Source organism: Pelophylax lessonae (genome assembly GCF_965119305.1).
Source record: "Pelophylax lessonae genome assembly, chromosome: 6".
In the NCBI taxonomy this organism is placed as follows: domain Eukaryota; kingdom Metazoa; phylum Chordata; class Amphibia; order Anura; family Ranidae; genus Pelophylax; species Pelophylax lessonae.
Window position 1 is genome coordinate 247724949 of NC_138773.1, and position 25097 is coordinate 247750045.

Consider the following 25097-nt stretch of genomic DNA (forward strand, 5'->3'; position numbering starts at 1 on the left):
GTGGTTAAAAAGACACTTGCTTTTTGCATATTTAGGTGACCGTTTATGTGTAAGGAGGCCTCCACCCACTGATACCCACCTTTCCAGTGCTCTCTTGCTCTACTGCTGGCTCCAGGATGCATAGAGAGCACGTGATTCCCTACCATGTGAGAGTGCTCAGGTCAAGCAGCCGAGTTCTAGGCCCGAGCATGGTCACACAAGGGAGGATGTGATGTCATTGCTGTCCTTGGTGTCCAACACCAACTAAAAATGGAAATTTTGGTACCAGTTGTAATGAAGAAAGATGTCATTGGAGTCAGGGGAAGGCTTGGAAGGTGAGTATCAGTGGGTGGGTGGGGAAAGACAAAGTGATAGTGTCTTTTTAATAATTTAAACCAATAAACTGTGCGAGTGTGAGGGGTCGCAAATGGAAGGGGGTGGAACTAGTTGGGTCGAGTTAATATTTTTTGCTTGGAATCTTAGTCTATAACAGGTAAACTATTCTATTCTCTTCTAGTAATTTCTCTTCCTAATATACCACAGTATCTCTTCTTGCAATATGAGGAGCTTGAATCACAGTGAGGGTTTAAAAAGAAAGGACTATAATCCCCACATCTCCCTCAGCTGAAAAAAATCTAACATCCCTTTTCTTTCTTTTGATACAGATTATCAGCACAGCAGTAATATTGTCTGTTAGTATACTGCTGTCTGGTGTTTGTCTTATGTGCATGAGTAGAAATGGACAAGATGGCAACTACCAGGTGCTAAATCAGTCCTCCAATAGTAGCAGTAACAGAACAGCGGATGTTACAGTTGAATCCAAGCCAGACAGTCCTGTGGGATCAAGTACACCCTCTACTTTTAGATCAGGTAGGCTTTATGGCAGTAAACCATGTTCATTGGTATCGTTAGACTAACTTTTTATAAATTAAAAATTAAATTATTTTGGCCTGACATATACTGCTGCAGTTTACAGAGGTCGCTGAACCATTCACATCAATTTCTTGTTTCAAAAGTGCCCAAAGGAGATCCACACAAAGTAAGAACGTACAAACTCCATGCAATTGGCGCCTGATGGGAATTAAACCCAGTGCATGGTACCCTATAATTTGCATTTTTTTTTTTTTTTTTTTTTTTAAGCCTTTAGGTGTTCAAAAGCTTCTTTACATATTTTTTTTAGTCCTCCTACTGCAGCAGCAGGATATAGACATGTAAGATCCCATGTGGTTCCTTCAATAGATTGATGTTTGAGGTAGCATTGTTATATCTGAATGCATGAACCACACCACTAGGCTTGACTTTTGCTCCTGTGGAAGTTTTATCTTGCAATGTAGCTGCATGGTAAGAGCAGATGAGGGGGGGGAAGAAAAAACCCTGCATTTTTTATGTAAAATTAACCTGTCACCAACATTAGCATATGATAAACATGTATTAACAGAGGTTACCTTTACTAAAATCACAACATGCCAAAACCATGAGTAGATCCACAGATATAGGGGTTTGGATTATTATGCAAATACCACCTTTTCCTGAAAAAGTTGAGTTTAGTGCTTTCTCTCCTACCCCACCCCCCACATCTAGTTGGTCAGTGAGAATCACAAGAGCAGTAGAGAAGCCCGGGAAGTGGGGCTGGGTGCAACCCAAAAATGCACATTTCTCTTTCATTCATTGACAGACACAGCTCCTGATCTTCTAAATCATTAGGTTATACTGCCCCCTACAGGAGTAGGACACTAGGCAGAAAAGTCTGGGCAGTCCCAGGGGGTATACTCCCTCCCTCTCTCTGCTATAGGTAGGTACTCCGTTTTATTTTCTGACTAGTCAGGAGTAGGAACCTAGTTCCTTGCTAGGATCTCTGGTCCTGGCATTTTTTCTTTTTAGATAGAATTTTTTTCTCCTGGATTTTTTTCCTGTGAAATCTACAATCAACTGTTGGACTGGGCGACAGGCTGGATAATCTATATCCAGTGGTCACCCCAGTCTGGCCAGCGAGCGCGCTCATACCTCAGGTCCGCGCCAGGTCAGCCGTGACATAGTCCCACCGGACGGGGGCTGGCCTGCAAGGTAAACGTTTTGCGAGGTCGCATACGACGGGATCTCGACCCGAGCCGCAGCATTCCTCCTGGCCAACTGCCCCCCCCATTTCGATGGAGAGGAGGTTCTGTCTGCAGCGGTGCCCGTCTGGTTCCTGGTGTGGTAAATGCCCCCCCTCTCCCCCCTGAAGGGTTTTGGGATGGACGTGGGCCCCTCCATGGGACGGTCGGACCCCTGGGTTCCCCTCATCAGTCTGGTGGCCATCTCGCCCCCCCCCCATCTGCCCGCCCCCTCCTTCACCAATGCTGGGGCTGCGGGGTGGCCTGGTTCACTACCTAGGGTGGGGGCAGGGTGCTGTGCTGGCGATGGGGGCAGGGGGATCGGCTGTGGAGGCTCCTGCCAGGACCCTCTTCCTTCCTGTTCCGTTTTTCTGAGGCCTAGGGGCTCCTTCCTGGGAGCCTTGTGGTGCCGCCGTTTTCTTGTAGCCTGTGTGATTAATGCATGTTTTTAATGTTTTTCATGTTTGTGTAGTCTGGCGGCCATTTTTCAGTCGTTTGCCATTAAAAATAGTGGCAGCCATGACAGTGGAGTCCTCTGGGTGACGATTTCAGCGGTGAAAGCCTCTCCTGATCCCCTGGTGCTGATTATGGATCTTTTCATTTCCTGATTGCCGTTCATGCAGTGCAGATTCTCCTGGTAGCTGCGGTGCCTGGTTTCTGTGGGTTGGTGATTCTGGTGGGTTTCTCTCTCTCTCTCTCCCTCTCTCTCTCTCTCTCTCTCTCTCTCTCTCTCTCTCTCGCTCCCCTCCCCTGAGGATCGATTGGTGGTCTGTGGCCGGCAACCAGGTGGGCAGCCAGAGTGGTGGGGGTTGTCCCTTAGCAGTGTTTTACACTTTTTTGTGGGGTCCCCCTGGTGACATGGAGTTTTTGGAGCTCATCTCCCCACCTGATCCCCTCTCTGAAGCTGCGGGGCCCTCTGGGTCCCATCCATCCATCGATGCATTGACGGCGGTTCTGGTGTCCCGGGTGGAGGGGACTTTTGGTGGACGGGCTGGCTAAAAGCACCCCATCCCCACCGCCTTTCCCTGCCTCACCTGTCTCATCAGTACGAAAAGGCGCTGGTGGACATACTGATTGTAACTGTGCGTGAGACCTTAAAGATGGAGGACGCAGCTGAAGCTGTGGCGGAGGCACAGGTTCCCTTTAGCATTCACAAGCGATCCAGAGCGGAAAAGGTTTTCCCTTTCCCCTCCTATTTTGACAGAATTGTCACTAAATAGTGGGGATGACCAAAGCGTCCCCTTGGGGTCCCTAAGCGATTTTGCTAGGCGATAACCCCTATGAGGAGTTCTTTCTTAAGAAGTGAACTGTTCCACCGGTGGTGGACCCTCTGGTTTGCAGATTAAACAAGGCAACCATGATTCCAGTTGAAGAGTTCCTGGCCTTAAGGGACCCGGCTGACAGGAAGGCAGAGGTTGTGGCCCACAATATGTACACCCTGGCTGGTTCGGCACTGAGGCCGATATTCACTATTGCCCTGGTGTCGCAGACTCTGACCAAATGGGCTAGGCTTTTGCATTGTGACCTGGTGGGGGGAGTAGCTCCCCCCGCCTTTGCTGAGCTGGCGGACGAGCTGGTCCAGGGGCTGCAGTTTATCTGTGATGTCTATTTGGATGCGGCTCCCCTAGTGGCCCTGCTCTGTTTTGGCAGTGGTCCTTTCTGTGTGTCTTTTGGCTCAAATGCTGGGCTGTGGACCAGACTTCTAAAAAGGCCTTGACTGATCTTCCCTTTCAAGGAGATCGCCTGTTTGGTGCTACCCTGGATGACATCATTAAAGGTCTCACAGGGGGGGAGAAAGTACCTTTCGTCCGCAGGTTACTAAGGGCAAGGACCCTCCTCGTAGATGTGGGCCCTCCTTCTCAGCTAGTAAGAAATTATTTTGTCCCTCAGGCTCAACTGACAAGGGATCAGATCCCTTCGGGGGCCTCCTCTGTAGGATCAAAGCAAACTCGGTCTGACAAGTCAAGAGCGGGCTTCTCCAGACACATGGACAAGGCCCCTTGAATGAAGGTACTCCCTCCCCCTATATCTGGGGTGGGGGGGGGCGTCTTCGCTGGTTCTCAGACCCGTGGATTCCCCTGGTACAAGTCAGGTGGGTCCACGAGGTCATTCAGTCCAGCTACAAGATCGAGTTTCGTTCTTACCCCCCCGGTAAAGTTCTTCCTTCCAACGTGCGACTGTCCCGGTCCGCTTACAGGCTCTTTTTGGGGCGGTGCAAAACCTTTTACTTTAAATGGTAAGGGCCCGGTTCCGACTTCGGAACATTTTCAGGGGTTTTAACTCAAACCAGTTTACAGTCCCCAGGAAGGAAGGCAAGGTGCATCCAATTCTGGACTTCAAGGCGCTGAACTGCTTTGTGCGGTTGCAGAAGTTCAGAATGGAGTCTGTTCCCACGGTGGTGACTTCCTTGCATCAGTGGAGTTTTTCTTGCCTCTATTGACATCAAGGATGCTTCCAATATGTGTCTGTCTTCAGCGCTTCCTCCGCTTTGCCATGGGAGAGGAGCATTATCAGTTTGTGGCGTTACCCTTTGTTCTCGCTTCTGCTCCTCAGGCCTTCACGAAAGCGTTGGCCTCCGGTGCTAGCATTGTTACGCCAATGGAGAATCACGGTACACGGACTGGCAGTCTCCTACTGCTCTGGTGGAAAACCTGGAAATCACCATATGAGCTTGAGGGTGTTTGGCTGGATTCTGAATTTTCAGAAGTCTGCTCTGGTTCTGTCCACAAAGCTGGACTATCTGGATCTGACTCTGGTCTCAGCCTTTACCAAAGTGCTCCCTCCTCTAGATAAACTCCAGAAACTACAGGCTGTAATTTGTCTCCTGCTTTCCAACAGATGGTAATTCCTCTGGACTTGCATGTGGGTGCTGGGTCTGATTGTGTCTACCTTCGAGGTGGTTCCGTTTGCACAGTTCCAATACGAGGTCCCTGCAGGGAAATTCTAGCCAAATGGGACAAGAATCCGCAGTCTCTGGACAATCCGATCCGGCTGAGCCGGGGAACGAAAGAGTCCCTGATATGGTGACTTCGTGCTTTGGCTGGGCAAATCCTTCCTCCCCTTGTATTGGACAGTGGTCACCACGGATGCCAGCCTTTCCGGCTAGGGAGGCGTCCTCGGCAACATTTCTGCTCAGGGGGTCTGGACGCTGGAAGAGTGCAGACTACCTATCAATGTCTTGGAACTCCGAGCGATCAGACTGTGTCTGGACCATTGGATGGATTGTCTTCAGGGTTGCCCTGTGTGCATTCAGTCGGACAATGCAATGACCAATGTCACTCACCAAGGGGGCACAAGAAGTGTCCTGGTGGCTCTGAAAGTAGCAGGCATTGTTTTTTATAAATTCAATGTTTATTAAAAGAGGAATAGGCATACAATACAGGCAAGAGTAATGGTACAGGTCCATATACAAAATCTAAACCGATAACAACTCAAGAGGAAACAAAAGCGAACCTCAATACATATGACCACATAGTGATAGCTAATATAGGAGATGTCAAAGAAAATTGCTACGGGAAGCCAGGCCCCCGGAGAGGTTTCACCCTCCACCGGCATCCATCACATGGCCGGGGTACGGAGGAAGAGAGGAGCAATCTGGGCGGCCCGATCCCCCCCGCAGACGTCTAGAGGTGACAGGTGTACGTAAGTAGCAGGCATTTTAAGGTGGGCAGAACAGTTTGTTCCAGCCCTCTCCACCATACACATTCCCGAGGTGAAAAATGACCTTGGATTACCTCAGTCGGCAGGCGTTGAGCCAAGGGGAATGGTCCCTTTATCCAGAGGGGTTTCATCAACTGTGTCTCCGGTGGGGCACCCCCGAGGTGGATCTGTTGGCGCCTCGCCTTAACTGAAAGGTGCAGAGGTCACGGGATCTTCTGGCGGACGCCACAGGTGCTCTGGTGGCCCGTTGGGTCAGTATCATCTGATTTACGCCTTTACTCCTCTCAAACTTCTGCCAAGACTTCTACGCAGGATTGAGGCAGAAGGGATTCCGGTCATCTTAGTGGTCCTGGACTGGCCTCGCCGGGCTTGGTATGCCGATCAGGTGCAGCTGGTCGCTGGCATTCCTTGGACGCTTCCTTTTAGGGAGGATCTGCTGTTCCAAAGACCAATCTTCCATCCTGCTTTACAGTCGCTGGCTTTGACGGCTTGTCTGTTGAGCGCCAGGTGCTGATGGATAGAGGTTTGTGATTCCAATGCTTTTAAAGCTGGGAAATGTACTTCTAGGAAGATCGTCCATCATATGTGGAAGACGTATGTTGCGTGGTGAGAGTCTCTTTGGGTTCATCCTCGCTCTTTTTTTTGTTGGCTCGGATCTTGACCTTCCTTCAGCAGGGGGTTGAGCAGAAACTGGCCTTGAGTACTATCAACGGTCAGGTGTCCGCCTAAGCGGTTTTCTTTCAACTGCCCTTGGCCACACACTCCTTGGTGTGTACTTTTCTTCAGGGAGTTACCTTCAGTGTGGTCTCTGTTGCTGCCTTTGGACCTTAATTTGGTGCTCTCAGTCCTCCAGAAACCTCCTTCTTCTGAGAATCTTCGGGAGATTTCCCTGCTTACGCTGTCCCATAAGGTGGTGGCCTTTTTGGTGGCTTTAACCTCTTCATGCAGGGTGTCTGAATTGGCGGCGTTACCCTATCATTCACCTTACTTGGTGGCTCACAGTGATAAGGTGGTTCTTCGCCCCTTTTACAGTCATAAGGTGGTTCTTCGCCCCTGTCCGTCATTCCTTCCAGAGGTTGTCTCTGATTTTCATTTGAATGAAGACATTGTGTTGTCTTCCCTGTGTCCCAGGCCAAAACAGCCAAAGGAAATTGCTTTACATGCCTTGGACATGGTACGGGCAGCTACGTTGTCTTTTAGGAAATCAGACTCCCTATTTGTGCTTACGGATGGGCCTCGGAAAAGGTTGTCTGCTTCCTCTGCGACCATTTCCAGATGGATCAGACGATGATTCAGGCCTGTTCCATCAAGGGTCAGGTTCCTCCTTTCCCTGTCAGGGCGCACTCTACTCTGGCGCTCAGTGCCTCCTGGGCTTTCCGTCAGGCGTCAGTGACGCAGGTGAGCAAGGCGACTGGGTCGGTGCACACTTTCACACAAAGTTCTATAAAGTAGATGTGTTGGCATCTGTGGATGCTTCCTTTTGCCCCAAGGTTTTGCAGTCTGCTGTTTAGAGGACCTAGTCCTCTTTGAGGGTGTATTGTTTTTTTCAGGTGAGCGCCAGTTGTTTTGGTTGAGCTCCTGTTTACGTGGTTGTCTAAAGTTAGCCTTGGGAATTTCTTTTTCACTGTTCCCACCCCCTCATGTTTTAACACTGCTTTGGGACGTTCCAATGGCTAAGAAGATCAGGACCTGTGTCTGTCAATGAACGAAAGAGAATATGGGATTTGTGACTTACTGTAAAATCCATTTCTCTGATGTTCATTGACAGACACCACACCCACCCCTCTGTGGAGTTGTAATTCTTCTGACACTGCTTGTAACAAAACTGAGTACCTATAGCATAGATAAGGAGTATACCCCCTGGGACTGCCCATAGGCGTAGCAAGACTTTTTTTTGCCTAGTGTCCTACTGCTGTAGGAGGCAGTATAACCCAATGGTTAAGAAGATCAGGAGCTGTGTCCATCAATTAACATCAGAGAAATGGATTTTACGGTAAGTCAATAATCCCATTTTTTTGCATTTACTATTTCTTTGTAAGATCCTGGAAAACATTGCACCCACAATCAGCAGATCGCGGGTGCCATGCAGGCTTCTTTCAGACTGCCATTGTAAGCTGTCTGCCCATACATCATATGGGCAGGCAGTTTCACAAGGACAGGGAGACTCAATTAGCTCAACTGCACCCTGGTAGTACATTGGGCACTAAAAGCTGACCGCCACAAAGGCTAGGTAGTTTAATGATTCACAGGGATCCATGAATCAATGCTGCGGCCATGTGGGCGGAGCCCTGCTCTGCCACGCTATTTTCAAAGAAGGACAGCAGGTACAGGGAGAAGATCCCTGGCCTGCTGTCGCAGGCAATGCAAAGATCAGGCTGCAGAAAATGGGTGGAACATGTAACATGCTCCGGAAGGTGAACTTATCCTTTAGTTATAATGGTCCGTGCACCCTAAATTACTTTTTCAGTTTTGAGTAATTGATGTTGCTGTAGTCTGTTTTGTTTGGAGACTCTGGTGATCAGAACTCTGCATATGAATCTCTAACCCCATATCTTTTGGGGGCCTTTACGACAGGAAGCACCTCACCACCATTGTGGACTTTTTTATAGTAAAATTTGCGCAAGGATGATTGACCTTTTAGCAGTGGTGGCCGTGCTGGGAATTCCAGCTAGTTTCTTGTCTCTAGACTTCATGAAACTTACAATATGAAATATTACTGAATTGTTAACGTATTACTAAACCCAGGACCCTGCATTCACTATATCTGGTCTCCCACAGTACATAAAAACTGCTAAATACCTTTTCTCATCAGCAGTATATAGCAGTCTTGTGACTTTTATCAGTGTCTGGTTAAAGCTTGTAGGAGGAGTTTTCTTTCTACTGACTGTCCTATGAGGCTGCAGGACCCCTGACCCTCTGTCTGGACAGCGCTGATTGGCACTGTGCCAATCACATGCACCCCCCCCCCCCCCCCAAAAAAAAAACTCTATAGCAATACACACCAAATTGAGCATGTGCAGAGTGACTCCATAGACTCTGTCTTATTAGGAGATGGATTGGGGACTGTGGAAGAAGGGGAGGATCAGAGGAGACAGGATCAAACAGCCTTTTTACACAATGCAGAGAATTAACCCCTTAGGTTCCACAGTGAGTATAACAAGCATGCTTTACTGCAGATACAGACTGATTTTACTGTTGTGGGTTTAGTAAAACTTTAACTCTGGCATGCCGTGGACACATCTTATGTTCATTAGAAAACTTTTACTGAGAAGTATTCTTTAACGATGTAAGAAAAAGAAATGGTAATTCCAAGAAACCAAAAACATTTGTATCAGAGAAAATTGTATTGCAGGGGTTTATGTGAAAAATACAGTAGTTCTTTCTATTGCATTGGCTGCAGAGCAGTAATAACAGTGTGTGCTGTCTCTTCTGTGCAGAGATGTGTGCATGTGGTCAGGAGAACGGAAGTGTATGCCAGCCAGTGGACTCTGCAAATGTTCTGAATATAAATGAGGCTCCCAGCATAGAGGAAGGTACAGTATGCAGTCTTGTCTACATGTTAGATAAAAATCGCCTCCAGAGTTTTTCCGTTTCTACACAGCTTCCTCCCCTTTTATGCTTGCTCTAACTAAAACAAAATTATTTTGCTAGGAATTTGAAAATCTAGTGCATTTGAATAGTGGTGATAAATAACAGAACTTTTTGGAGGGAGATGTTTTATAGAACACATCAACACAAAGAAAGATATTGTTTTCGAATGAGGAGCTGTAATCAACAAAAGGTTTCTCCCAGTCAAAGTTGAAGGTTATATCTGGAACTCATACTGGGGATATAGCCTACATGTCTGGGAATTTTTTTCCAATTTTACCCATCAGCCCTTTTTAAAGGTCCAGTCAAAATTTGCAAATAAAGTTCTGAATACATACAGTAAACATCCTACTTCTCCAGGGCTTCAGTTTTGCCACATCCAAACACCCTGGCATCAGGCAGATTGGGTGCACTAGCTGCTGCAGTTATCCTTTATACCTGTTGAGGGTTGCAGTAAGCCCCCCCCCCCCCACCCCCCAATATTTTCTTCTATTGTCTCTGTGCCCTTTTGTTTCTTTATTTATACTTTTTCCATAGCTAAATTACCTGTTCATTCTGGCAGTCGCTCATTCTTCTTTTTTTTTTTTTTTCTTGGTGGCAACAATCTGCAAGAATATAGAGCTCCTGCATCATTACCACCCCAGTGTGCATGCTCCTCTTTTGCTCTAGGTAATTCCTGTCCACTGCTTAATCTTCTTACTGTCAAAGTCAGCACGGCCTAGGTCAGAGGCGGGGCTAAGACATAGCGAGTTACATGTTTTTTCAGGCCCTGCTGAGGTGAGGTAAAAAGAAAAAAATAATGTGACCTGCAAATGACAGCTTTAAAGGGTGTTTTTTTTTTTTTTTCTTTTTTAAGCACTTTCTCTGTAAACCAACTGCTGCTGGCTTGCCCTATCCTTAAAATGTGGGCAAACGATCTGGGTTTATATCCACTTAAAGCAGTTCTCCAGTATGTAACAAATTAAAAGTCAGCAGCTGCATATCCTGTAGCTGCTGACTTTTAATAATAAGACACTTACCTGTCCATGGATCTAGTGCTGTCCTCACCCGGTCTAGTTTTTCACTAGCCTTTGGGTTCCCGGCACCAGCATCTTAAGTGTGGGCACTCGGCTGTGACAGCTTGCAGCTTTACAGCTGGCTGCGCATGCGTAAGCCGTGCTGCACTTTGTGAATTGTCCCGCAGTCTTTGGGACCTGTGAAGTGTCCCAGAAGACTGCGAGGAGAGAGGCGGAGAGGAGAACTTTGCCTAGGCCATCAGAGCGGATATGGAAATGGGTAACTGTCAAAACTAGGTACCCACTCCACCGCCCGCCCCCCCCTTCCCCCTTCAGCAAAGATTATGTGCCAAATTAGGTAGAGAAGGAGGACTTAAAGTGGAACTTCCCCTTTTGGGTGAAACTCCGCTTTAAGATTTTTGCTCCTGAACTCCCAGCTCTACTTTTGCCTGTTTACTTTGTCAGAATATTTATACTGCTCTGAATATAACAATGTCTATTTATGTCAATAAGCAAAGATCTGTAAGGTAGGAGAATCTCCACTTATTTCCACAAATCAATATGTAGCGAATTCTTTTTATATATTAATTTCTTTTTAAAAGCATATACCAATCTATGTGAAAACAGTCTACAGTAGGGAATATATAAGTATATTTATTCACAAGACATGTATTCACATTACACAACACACATTACACATACAACACACACGCTACTTACATCCATACATATACTCATCTATACATACTCCATTTTGCTCCATTATTCATCTGAAACTTTGAAGGACGCCAAACGAAACTTCTCCCTAACTGGCCACCATTTTGGGAAGGCAGCCATCTTAAAGACTTTGGTAACGACCATTTTAAGCTAGCAGCCATTTTAAATGTGGTAAATATACCTTGCTAATTATTTGATTATTATGTAATATTGTTTATTTCCTTCCTTAAATGTTTTACATTTCATATTTAAGGGTAACGAGATTACAGTCCCAGCCGTATTAACCATATGTAGATTTTTCTCTAAGAGCTGATTTTTGCTTTTTATACATTTTTATGAATATCAGATTTAGCGCATATTGGCGTATTAGTCTCACGTTTTGCATGGCCTATTCTCGCTCCATCTGCAGTGGAGTGGCTGTCGGCTGCACAATCCGCAGACAATTGTGGTCTGATTATATAGAACATTTAAATATGGTTTATACTATACCTGGGGAAAAAGGTAATCTTGCTTTATTTTTGAGCTACGCATCACATTGCATTTATCGTTTTAAGTTTATATTTTATGTAAAGTTATCTTTTTGTGTCATCTCAAGTCTGATCATTTATTGTGAATACATGTCTTGTGAATAAATATTCTTATATATTCCTTACTGATAGACTTTTTTCACTAAGATTGGTATATGCTTTTAAAAAGAAATTAATCGATTAAAAAGAATTCGCTACATGTTGATTTGTGGAAATAAGTTGAGATTCTCCTACCTTACAGATCTTTGCTTATTTACATAAATAGAAACACTGTTATATTCAGAGCAGTATAAATATTGTGACAACTTAGTCTTGGATATATGTATGTATCCCTCCAACAGTGATGTCCATCCCAGCAAGGAGTGTTGTCTCCAAGGGTTGGAGAGGCTGGATTCACCCCTTTTCTATGGATAGTGTAGGACCCACTGATAATGGGGTGCTTTGACGCAGTGGTGGGCTTGAGCACGATATGGCTATATGGTGGGACTAAACCCCCATTTTTATTTATGGATTGTCTCTATATTTAATAGTCATTTCTTTTGCATGGTTGCGCTATTCTTTTTTAATATAGTGATGGAAATACCCCAAGCTAACCCCAGGTTGCTGGATACACTGGGCTACAAATTTTGGGAAATTTAGGACCTCTGAGATAAAATGTGCTAATTCTTACATATTTTGATTAGATGAATTAGAAAACGTGATAAAGATATTTTACAATAAATATTTCTACACAGGAGAGTATAGTTGCCTGCAAGGAAAGGAGTTGTCTGATCATGATGTCTTGTAACTTCTCGACAAAGTAGGGTAGAACAATAAAAATGGTACCACATGGATGTGTATAAATGTATCTTCATTTATGACTAAAGATTATTACCGAACTGTAATTTATTGTTCTCTTATTGCAAGGTAAATTTGTCTTGGTCAGATTTACGAATCATACAGTTACATCTGGTGGCTTGTGAAAGTGTCATTGCCTGACATTTCCAAGGAACAGTTGCATTATATTTTCCCTCATAAGCCAAGATGCCTTGAAACTATGTAAACAACGCAGATAACTTCTGCTACATTTGTGACGAGGTTACATTTGCATCTCAAAAGTGCAGTAAGATTGCACTGGTTAAAAAAGGCATACTATACCTATGTTTTGGATGCAAAATAGGGGATCAGGACAAGAGTTGGGCCCCTCATTATTGTTGCATTACATATGCAACTTATCTGTGTCATTGGCTAAACAAGAAGAAAAGGTCCATACCTTTCACAGTCCCAGTGGTGTGAAGGGAGCATGAAAAGGTTACACGAAAAACCAAAAAATGAATGGAAAGTTATGCTATTGATATCAATAGATACATTTATAATGATTGGTGTGGCACCATACTCATTGCTATATCACATTTTGCAGAAAAGTTATGGAGCATAATCGCAATGCAATTTTGACCTGAAACTGTATTTTGGAAGGAAACTGCAGCCAAAAAATACTCGGGACTTCATTTTCCTTTATTAGTGATAGTGACCCAATTCTCGTAAAATCTAGCTACTTTCATTTTTAAGGCTTTCTCCTTGTAGACCAGTTGCTCTGATCACGAGGGCACACTTTCTTTGTGCCTGCTATTAATCACTTTATAGGCTGTGGTGTAATTTTGCCCTTTCCTCCACAAGCACATGAATGTCTGAGTCGCTGCAACTCCCAGAGATGTCCTCTTTCCCAGGAAGAGCAACAACACCTGCACAGCGGAGACAGACAGATTGCCAGACATGTATTACTCTGCTTACTTCTCATTGTTGGCCTGTTTGCTGTAAGTTGATTATATTGGCACTTTTCTAGGATGGGTGGGTATATAATGCTAACATTTTAATCTAACTTAATGGTGCTTTTATTAGATGTATGCTACCCAAGTTGATCTGAGGCGTATTTCAAAACCTATATGTATTGGAATGAAGGAGGTTTCCAACTAAAAAAAACAAATGAGCTTCAGTTCTTCCGTATTTTTAAAGGGTGGAGTATTTCCTTAAGCGTAAGCATTTCTCTATTCACAGTGCATTTGAAACTAAGGTGTTTGTTATATTCTGGGGATGGCCTTCACTGTCCCCTGTAAGTATTCATGTAAACTGCTGGAAGTGCTTTTTCATGGATTTGTTTACCACCTTACACTACAACTATTATCTCTAGGAAGAATGAATGAGCACTAATTTTGAATTCTTTTATTTTTGGAATGAGCAGAATTAAAACACTCTGCTATAAACAGATCCTTAAAATAGATCTGACCTGATTTTAAATCCAAACACATTGCCAGCACCCGAGTTCTAAGGATTTGGATCAGACACAGATCAGGGAGATTCTTGTCATACTCTGAACCAGTTCCTGTGATGTCATTAGCCTATTCCAGGCCTTGCTTCTCCATTCTGATCAGGGAAATCTTCAAACAGAACTAAATTAATAAAAAATGAGAGCGCATCAACCTTGTGCATCACCTTTAGCACCACTTTATGAAATATAACAACATACAAAAGTGGTAAAATGTCAGGCAGTGCTGTCACAAGGATGACCGCATGCTTGAGCGTGTTAAACAGCGAATACACGCAAATTCAGGAGCATGGAGGCTCCACAGTGAGATTACATCGAGAAATACACGATGTGCAAGCGAAAAGTGATCGGTTATGGTTTGTTAGTGCGGCTGCACTTGGTGTGACCTGTGATCAGGTAAGAACATAGCGGATTGAGCATCATTTCACATCTGCTTTTAAATGTGTAAGCCATTAGATTGTTATTTGGGTCGCAATGCTGATTGGGCTGTTGTGAATGCAGAGCTGTTGTCCCTGATGGTTAGTTCATTCCCAGAGGTCTCACCCTATGGTTAGATGGTGGGAGTGGTGAGGGATGGCTTTATACTTTGCCTTGACTTTACAGAGAGACAAGTATGTGTACATGCTGGTTCACTCTGAAGAAGAGGGCTGGTTTCTGGAAACGCGGTAGCTAATGTGAATCTGCAGGAGATTGCTGTATAAGTCTTTTGACTAAACCTGTGACGGAGGGTTGACTACATGTATGTCATTTTAGCACTTTTATCAGCATTTTATTGTATTTCATAAATAAAGTAGTAATAAATGTGATGTATGAGGTTGGTGTGACCTCTCTTCGTATGGTTTTGGATCTGACCTGATTTATAAAAACTACCTTTTAAAGAGGCTCTTACTTTAATAAGACTGAAAGTTTGTTATGTATTTAAAGTTCAGGCATCAAGGCACATACCTGCAACAGCTTTCAGTATCCTCTGTTTCACCTAAATATCAGGCCCTCCTGACTAGACAAAGCTCTGACATTTCTGGGTATTGTCAGAGCTTGCTGCTGAGCCCCAAACCCACACATTCCAAGTACTAGTACTTTCTAGTTGAATAAAAAAAAGGGAGTTTACTATTGACTCAGATACATGTTGAGGACCTGTGTACAGCCGGGAACTAGGATCAATCGAACGCTTCACAGGACCACAATAATTTAATATGAAGACACTACAAGGTGCCTGCACATCTGTACTTTTGTTGGTTTTGGCATCATTTCGGCTAGGTTAAGTTCACTTTAAAGACTTGCTTTATATTTGAGTAGCTAGAGAACATGCAGGCTAAAGTAAAATGCAAATCAACAGGCAGTGTTTAAAGTGCATGAAAAAAGACCAAACCGGCTGACTCACCAACCAACAAATAGAATGGATGAGTGTTGCTGGAAGTGCGTATCACGGATTTTCTTCATTGCTTAGAAAGTCAGAAATGCTATGCCTTTTACCTGCTGAGAAAACTGCTCAGGAAGTATTTTCGTTCAAAACCTTTTTCTCACCATGTTTTTTTTTCTTCGACAGAATGTATCCAGCTGCTTCTGGTGGCTGTTTAATCTGGTGCCAGGGAGACTGTATGTTGAACTTCAGTTCTTTTGTGCTGTGTTTAATTTTGGCCAAGTAAGTAATCATTTGTTTCCAATGTAAATCACACTCTCTTGGTAGGGTCAAATTTGAGCTTTTCATAGCGGAAATATTTTACAGTGAATATCTGTGGATTGTTCTCTGAGCTGAGTGCAGCATCATGTATATATATACAGTACAGACCAAAAGTTTGGACACACCTTCTCATTCAAAGAGTTTTCTTTAGTTTAATGACTATGAAAACTGTAGAGTCACACTTCAAGAGGTAGTCACCTGAAATGGTTTTCACTTCACAGGTGTGCCCTGTCAGGTTTAATAAGTGTGATTTCTTGCCTTATAAATGGGGTTGGGACCATCAGTTGTATTGTGCAGAAGTCAGGCGGATACACAGCTGATAGTCCTACTGAATAGACTGTTAAAATTTGTATTATTCCAAGAAAAAAGCAGCTAAGTACAGGAAAACGAGCGGCCATCATTACTTTAAGAAATGAAGGTCAGTCAGTCCGAAAAATTGGGAAAACTTTGAAAATGTCCCCAAGTGCAGTCACAAAAACCATCAAGCGCTACAAAGAAACTGGCTCACATGCGGACCACCCCAGGAAAGGAAGACCAAGAGTCACCTTTGCTGCGGAGGATAAGTTCATCCGAGTCACCAGCCTCAGAATTCGCAGGTTAACAGCAGCTCAGATTAGAGACCAGGTCAATGACACGGAGTTCTAGCAGCAGACACATCTCTAGAACAACTGTTAAGAGGAGACTGTGAATCAGGCCTTCATGGTAGAATATCTGCTAGGAAACCACTGCTAAAGAAAGGCAACAAGCAGAAGAGACTTGTTTGGGCTAAAGAACACAAGGAATGGACACTAGACCAGTGGAAATCTGTGCTTTGGTCTGATTAGTCCAAATTTGAGATCTTTGGTTCCAACCACCGTGTCTTTGTGCGACGCAGAAAAGGTGAACGGATGGACTCTACATGCCTGGTTCCCACCGTGAAGCATGGAGGAGGAGGTATAATGGTGTGGGGGTGCTTTGCTGGTGACACTGTTAGGGATTTATTCAAAATTGAAGGCATACTGAACCAGCATGGCTACCACAGCATCTTGCAGCGGCATGCTATTCCATCCGGTTTGCGTTTTAGTTGGACCAGCATTTATTTTTCAACAGGACAATGACCCCAAACACACCTCCAGGCTGTGTAAGGGCTATTTGACCAAGAAGGAGAGTGATGGGGTGCTGCGCCAGATGACCTGGCCTCCACAGTCACCGGACCTGAACCCAATCGAGATGGTTTGGGGTGAGCTGGAACCGCAGAGTGAAGGCAAAAGGGCCAACAAGTGCTAAGCATATCTGGGAACTCCTTCAAGACTGTTGGAAGACCATTTCAGGTGACTACCTCTTTAAGTGGGACTCTACAATTTTCATAGTCATGAAAATAAAGAAAACTCTTTGAATGAGATGTGTCCAAACTTTTGGTCTGTGCTGTATGTATGTGTATGTATGTGTATATATGTATATGTATGTATATGTATATGTGTGTGTGTATATATATATATATGTATATATATATATATATATATATATATATATATATATATATATATATATATATATATATATATATATATATATATGTGCGTGTGTGTGTGTGTGTGTGTGTATATATGTATATATATATGCATGCATGTGACTGGGAGCTGCAGCATATTTTAAACAGGATTGTCATGGCTTACAGAATGAGTTTTTCCTGTGAACACTTTCTCTCAATAAAAAAAAAAACAAACAGCTGTATTAATATTTTATCTATAAATATAACCAGAATTCTGTGCAGCCACATTTTACAAAGTTCTTTGCATGTAGAGTGGCTCTGCTTCCTAAAGCCTGGTCTATGTAACTTACCACTCTCTCTCCCCTTGATGTATTACAATCCACTTAAAACTTCTAAGGCAGGTTTATTGCGATTGTTGGCTGAAAGGTACTTGGTAATGACAATTTGGGTTCCATAATGCCTTCTATATGTAGGACACATGAAGGATCCTAAGGTTGGGACATTTGGGGGGGGGGGGGGGGGTGTGCACTTGTCCTGCATTCCAAACAGCTATGCAAAGGAGCTTTCCAGATTAATGACAAAATACAGTGGGTTGGCGATATGCGGTACAACTTTGCCTTGGTAAAAAACTCTGATCAGGTAGGTGGTTTTCCCTGTATGCTAAATTTCCAGTTTTGACTGGAGTATAACTTTAAACAACCAGTAAGAATGTATGTTTACTGGGGGAGGTTTAGACTATTGGCTACCATGTGTAAAACAAATAGTTTGCAGGACCACTGCAAGGCGTACATTGTGCCAATGTTAAATGCTACCTGAGCCAGTATAGTCACAAAGCTTATGCCTTTGTTTAGCAACAGGCTGTCATGTGATTGCAAACCTGTTAACTGAAGCTGCTTGGAATTAGAGATGGGTTTAGGTGTGTTTGGGATCCTGGTCCCAAGACACCTGCCTGATCCCACCAGGAAGTCTACACTGCACACCCCTTATCACAGGCAGTGAGACATTTCCCAGTCTGTGCAGCTGCGGCCCGGGAAATGTCTCACTGCTTGTAAATAGCGGAGTGCAGTGTCGGGTTCCTGGCTAGATCATGCAGGTGGGTTGGGACTAGGATCCTGAACACGCCTGAGCCTATCTCTGCTTGTAATAATCGCAGTTAGCCAATAGTTTTGAGATTAAATGGCAGCCTGTTGGCAACCAAAACACATGACTCCTGCCATGTCCCCTCAGTTTCAATTGACTCCCTTGCACTGCCTGGACACCATTGGTTGGTACATGTACCAAGCAAGTATAGGGGAGACATGTTGCTGTAGAGGTAAAATGTAACTTAGTTGGGGCTATGTAGCTTTGAAGGAGGTAGTTGTAGAGATTCACACCGCCACATACATTTTCTGTATATAACTTTGTTGATTGATCTCTAGGGTTTCCTGTCATTTGCCATTTTTGGATTGGACAAACACCTGATTATTCTTCCATGCAAGAAAAGGTATATCTTACAATATTTTTTGAGTTGCATGCAACCAATGGTCCTGTTGATTTCATAATACAGTATCTTTTAAGAAGATGTATATTTAGAGAGATGCAATGTTGGACATCACAGCAATGACATTTTTAGACTGTTACATATGGAACTGTTTTAGGTGTGGTTGCATGTTATATGGTGTGCTACTATTGTCTTTTGGAGCCCAATTGAAGTCACATAAATATCTAGCCACATACAAAATATGCTAGCAACCTCCATTTTTATAGTCTTACCTCCCTATTCCTATTATCAATTATGCAAGGTGTCTAAATATTTCTTTGCGGTTTAACTGGGGCCAGAGGTAGACCCAGTTCAGGCCATAGTCAGGGTTAAGTAATAGAATAAGTCAGATACACCCTCTCTTCCTGTGTATCACATGTCTGGGTGAGGACACTTGTGCTAAGTGGTGTGGCTGATACTAAACTATAGGCGAAAGAGATCAATGGAGTGGGAGGGAAGAAGGCAGCATGTTTAGAAAAAAGGGTTTTTAAAGGCACTTCCAAGCATTTAAAAGCCATCATTTATTGACATGCATGAGGAAAGAATTATAAAGATATAAAAATGTGTCCGTCTTCAAACCGATCCTAAAAGGACTTTGGCAGGAGTATAAAAAAAAGAAAACAAAAGTCCTCCTGTCTAAAAGCTTCTGATGGAAGCAGCCATTCCCAAAGTAATTTGTTCTAAGCCAGGGACTTGTGACTTACCCCCAGTGAATATTCAGCTGTCAAAGCAAAGTTGAGACCTGGTTGTAGGACCAGGGAAACCAGCTGCTTAGATGATCGAAATACAAAAACTTTAACGAATTGCCTACAAGCACCTTTATCCCCTTCCTGCCCAGGCCAATGTTCAGCTTTTAGCGCTGTCACACTTTAAATGACAATTCCACAGTGATGTAGCACTGTACCCAAACAACATTTGTATCTTTTTTCACACAAATAGAGCTCTCTTTTGGTAGTATTTAATCACCACTGGCATTTTTTATTTTTTACTAAACAAAAAAAGGCTTTTGGAAAAAAGAAAAGTTCTCTTTCGTTCATTGACACACAGCTCCCAATCTTCTTAAACATTGGGTTATACTGCCCCCTACCAGAGTAGGACACTAGGCAGAAAACAAGTCTGGCTACACCTATGGGCAGTCCCAGGGGGGTATACACCTTCTCTCTGGTATAGGTACAAATTTTTTAGTCAGGAGTAAAGACCTAGTTCCCTGCTGGGATATCTGGTCCTGGCATGTTTAGATTTTTTTTTTTTTCTCCTGTTTTTATTCGTGTGAGAGCTACAATCAACTGCCGGACTGGGCGACAGGCTGGATAATCTAGATCCGGTGGTCACCCCAGTCTGGCCAGCGAGAGCTCGCAGACCTCAGCTCTGCGCTAGGTCGGCCGCGACATAGCCCCACCGGGGGAGGGGAGGCTGGCCTGTGAGTTAATTTAAACGCCTTGCAAGGTCGTTCCTCCTGGCCGACAGCACCCCCATTTTGATGGTGAGGGGCTCTGTCTGGTTCCTGGTATGGTAAATAGCTGTCCCCCGCCCCCTCTCCCACTGGAAGGTTTTGGGGTGGATGTGGGCCCCTCCATGGGACGGTCGGACCCCTGGGTTCCCCTCCTTCCTATTAGGTACCCCCCTCATCAATCTGATGGTCCCTGTGGGCCATATCACCCAGCCCTCCTCCTTTGCTGGGGCTGTGGGTTTGCCTGGTCCACTGCCTGGTGTGGGGGCATGGTGCTGTGCTGACGATGGGGGCAGGAAGGTGCGCCGCCGGTGATTGGGCGATCGGCTCGGGGGGAGGGGGCCCCCCTTCCTGCCTGTCACATTTTCTGAGGCCTAGGGATCCCGACTGGGTCCCTGGGAGCCTCTGTGTGCACAATGCATGGTGGCCACGTTTGTGTACTCCGGCAGCCATTTTGTGGTAATCAAACCTGTTTACAGTCCCCAGGAAGGAAGGCAAGGTGCGTTCAATTCTGAACCTCAAGGCGCTGAACTGCTTTGTGCGGGTGCAGAAGTTCAGAATGGAGTCCGTTCACATGGTGGTGGCTTCCCTGCATCAGGAGGATTTTTCTTGCCTCCATCGACATCAAGGACGCTTACCTTCACAGTATAATGTGTCGGTTTTTAGCGCTTCCTCCGCTTTGCCGTGGGAGAGGAGCATTATCAGTTGGTGGCGTTACCCTTTGGTCTCGCTTCTGCTCCTCGCGTCTTCACGAAGGTGTTGGCCCCCAGATCTAGCATTGTTACGCCAATTGGGGATCGCGGTACTGGGCTACTAACCTGGAAATTGCCATACGAGCTTGAGGTTGTTTGGCTGAATTCTGAATTTTCAGAAGTCTGCTCTGGTTATGTCCACAAAGCTGGAATATCTGGGTCTGACTCTGGACTCGGCCTTAGCCAGAGTTCTCCTTCCTCTGGACAAACTTCCGAAACTGCAGGCTGCAATTCATCTCCTGCTGTCCAGCAGATGGTCATCCGTCCAGACTTGCATGCAGGTGCTGAGCCTGATGGTGTCTACCTTCGAGGTGGTTCCATTTTACACAGTTCCAATACGAGTAACCTGCAAAGAGAAATTCTGGCCAAATGGGACAAGACTCTGGACAATCCGATCCGGCTGAGCTGGAAAACGAAAGTGTCCCTGATATGGGGGTTTCGTTCTCCGGCACTTGGGCTGGGCAAATCCTTCCTCCCCTTATATTGTACAGTGGTCACCACAGATGCCAGCCTGTCTGGCTGGGTAGGCATCCTTGGGAAAAAAATCTGCTTATAGGATCTGGACACTGGAAGAGTACAGACTACCGATCAATGTCTTGGAACTCCGAGCGATCAGACTGTGCCTGGAACATTGGACAGATTGCCTTCAGGTATGTCCAGTGCACATTCAATCGGACAATGCCACGGCCGTTGCTTATGTCAATCACCGGGGGGGGGGGGGCACAAGAAGTGTCCTGGCGGTTCATTTCAGCCCTCTCCGCTGTACATATTCCTGGGGTGGAAAACTGGCAGGCGGATCACCTCAGTCGGCAGGCGTTTGACCATGGGGAGTGGCCCCTTCATCTGGAGGTGTTTCATCAGTTGTGTCTCCGGTGGGGCATTCCCGAGGTGGATCTGTTGGCGTCCCGGCTCAACAGAAAGGTGCAGAGGTGTGTGGCTCAGTCACGGGATCCTCTGGCGGACGCATCTTGTGGCCCCATGGGGTCAGTATCGTCTAATTTACACCTTTCTTCCTCTCAAGCTTCTGCCTAGACTTCTACGCAGGATCGAGGCAGAAGGGATTCCGGTTATCTTAGTGGCCCCAGACTGGCCTCGCCGGGCTTGATGCACCGATCTGGTGCTGCTGGTCGCCGACTTTTCTTGGAAGCTTCCTCTCAGGGAGGATCTGCTGCCCATGGACCAATCTTACATCGCTGGCTTTGACGGCTTGGCTGTTGAACTCCAGGTGCTGATAGATATAGGTTAGTCAGTGATTCCAACACTGTTAAAAGCTAGGAAATCTACTTTTTGGAAGATCTACCATCATACGTGGAAGACGTACATTGCGTGGTGTGAGTCTCTTGGGGCTCAACTTTGTTCTTTTACGGTGGCTCAGATCTTGACCTTCCTTCAACGTGGGGTTGAGCAGAAACTGTCCTTGAGTACTATCGGGGGCCAGGTGTCGGCCTTAGCGGTCTTTTTTCATCTGCCCTTGGCCACACACTCACTGGTGCGTACTTTTTCTTCAGGGAGTTCAGCACTTGGCTCCTCCAGTGTGGTCCCTGTTACCGCCTTGGGACCTCAATTTGGTGCTCTGCCCTCCAGAAGCCTCCCTTTGAGAATCTTCGGGAGATTCCCCTGCTTACACTGTCCCAGAAGGTGGCCTTTTTGGTAGCGAACACCTCTGCATGCAGGGTTTTAAAATTGGCGGCGTTATCCTGACGTTCACCATACTTGGTGGTTCTTTGCCCCTGTCCGTCGTTCCTCCCACAGGTTGTGTCAAATTTTCATTTGAATGAAGACATTGTGTTGCCTTCCCTTTGTCCCAGGCCAAAACATCCAAAGCAAATTGCTTTGCATGCCTTTGATGTGGTCCGAGCGATTAGGGTGTACCTGGCAGCTACGGAGTCTTTTAGGAAATCAGACTCACTATTTGTGCTTACGGATGGGCTTCGGAAAGGGTTGCTTCCTCTGCGACCATTTCCAGATGGATCAGACAGACGGTGGTTCAGGCCAGTTCCATCAGGGGTCAGGTTCCTCCTTTTCCTGTCAAGGCGCATTCTACTCGGGTGCTCAGTGCCTCCTGAGCCTTCCGTCGTCAGGCGTCAGTGACTCAGGTTTGCAAGGCGCCCACCTCGTCCTCTTTGAGGGTGTATTGTTTTTCTCAGGTGAGCTCCAGTTGTTTTGGTTGAGCTTCTGTTTACGTGGTTGGCTATAACAATAAAGCAATTTGTAAATTAAGGTGCCATCAAATAATTTTACAGACAATATTTAAAATTCCAAAATGTTATTAAACCTATTACAATTCATCTCAAAAGAAAAACTTTATTTGCATATGTCAATAAACCAAACTTCCTTGACGTGTTTGGCTAGATAATCATAGCTTCTTCAGTAGATTTTGTCTAGATATTATTCACATAACATTTACTGGGTTCATAGAGGGAACATTATGTCCCACTTAATCAATACACCTTCCAATTTTTCAGAGGGGAACCCCTGGATGTTAAGACCAGATGAAGGAAAATTAGGTTTTTGATTAAATAAGTGCATGTAGAGGTGGATATCGGTGTACCATAAGGAGTATTAGAAGTCAGAATCTTTGCACCTTAGATCACTCCTGCTCAATCAAGGATTGCAACCAACAGTTCCTTAGGCAGTCTTAAGATAACCGGAATATCATAAAAAAAATGACATCTGAATATTAATGGACATCTATCCTTTCCCTTATGGCAGAGCCCAGGGCCTCTCCACACACCTAAGTTGTCCTTTCTATGTACATAAAGTGTCCCCTGAGGTACTGCAGAAATTGGAGGGTGTATTGATTACGTGGAACATAATGTTCCCTCTATGGACCCACTAAATCTTATGTGAACAATATCCAGACAAAATCTCCTGAAGAAGCTATGATTAGCGAAACATGTCTAGGAAGTTTGGTTTATTGACATATGCAAATAACAATGTTTTTTATGAGATAAATGTTAATATGTTTAATAAAATTTTGGAATTTTAAATATTGTCTGTAAAATGTTTTGATGGCACCTTAAAAACCCTTACAAATTGCTTTATTGTTATAAATCTTAGGGTGTGGTGCATGTAATTAGATGGGGTACTCATTCATCTAGCTATATTTGAGTGGTTGGCTATAGTTTAGCCTTGGGAATTTCTTTTTCGCTGTTCCTCCCCTCATGTTTAACACTGCTTTGGGACGTTCCAAAGGTTAAGAAGATTAGGAGCTGTGTCCGTCAATGAACAAAACAGAAAATGGGATACCGTAAAATCCATTTCTCTGACCATTGATGGACACAGCACCCACCCTTCTGTGGAGTTGTAATTCTGACACTGCTTGTAACAAAACTGAGTACCTATAGCAGAGAGAGGGAGTATACCCCCTGGGACTGTCCATAGGCATAGCCAGACTTTTTTTTTTTTTTTTCTGCCTAGTGTCCTCCTCCTGTAGGGGGCAGTATAACCCAATGGTTAAGAAGATCAGGAGCTGCGTCCATCAATGAACATCAGAGAAATTAATTTTAAGGTATGGCAAAAATCCAATTTTTTCATAGTTTGTTATAAAATTTTGCAAACAGATAATTTTTCTCCTTTACTGATGTGTTCTGATGGACACTGATAGGGTGCACTGATGCGGAGGCATTGATGGGCAATGATTGGCAGCACTGATCACAGGATCACGTCATATGATGGCCTGCCAGAACTCGGGGCCGTTCTGTAGCCACTGTCTGGCTATAGCACAGTCGGCAAATAGTTAAAGGAGTTTTAAAGTCGGGAAGGTGTTTTATCCCAATGCATTCTATGCATAAGATATAAGGCCTTCTGTGTGTAGCAGCCCCCCCAGCACCCTTAATACTACCTGTGCCCCCTCTCGGTCTAGCGATGTCCACGAGTCCCTCGGCCGTCCTGGGACTCTCCCTCCTGCTTGGCTGAGATACAGACACGGCGCCATTGGCTTCCGGGGCTGTTAATGAAAATTAGTGAGCCAATCAGGCGAGAGAGGGGGTGGGCCCGGATGGCAGCTCCGTATCTGAACTGACACACAGAGCTGCAGCTTGGCTCTGTGCCCCCATAGCAAGTTGCTTGCTGTGGGGGCACTTGATAGGAGGGAGGGGCCCGAAGCAGGAATGAGGGACCCGAGAAGAGGAGGATCCGGGCTGCTCTGTGCAAAACCAACTGCACAAAGGAGGTAAGTTTAACACGTTTGTAAAAAAAAAAAAAAAAAAATCACTTTAAGATACATAAAGGGCTGTTATTCTTTAAAAAGTCAGATTTATTCAAACATTTTTAGCTCTCTATTAAAGAAGGGATTTTTAGTTCTATACATTTCTTAGCTGGCCACCTTTACCTTAGTTCCTGGATCCACATCAATAGAACA

The 25097-nt window shown here is 44.8% G+C and overlaps 1 protein-coding gene across 2 annotated transcripts in view; it reads left to right on the forward strand.

The window, feature by feature from the left end:
• The window catches only part of GPR155 (G protein-coupled receptor 155), a 79746-nt gene that overhangs the window by 43909 nt on the left and 10740 nt on the right, over positions 1-25097 (forward strand). For both annotated transcript variants that reach the window (XM_082262235.1, XM_082262236.1), the window contains exons 9-13: positions 645-849; positions 9170-9265; positions 13216-13352; positions 15408-15503; positions 18432-18496. In XM_082262235.1, the coding sequence (XP_082118361.1) occupies positions 645-849; positions 9170-9265; positions 13216-13352; positions 15408-15503; positions 18432-18496 (599 nt within the window). The remainder of the gene's footprint in view (positions 1-644; positions 850-9169; positions 9266-13215; positions 13353-15407; positions 15504-18431; positions 18497-25097) is intronic.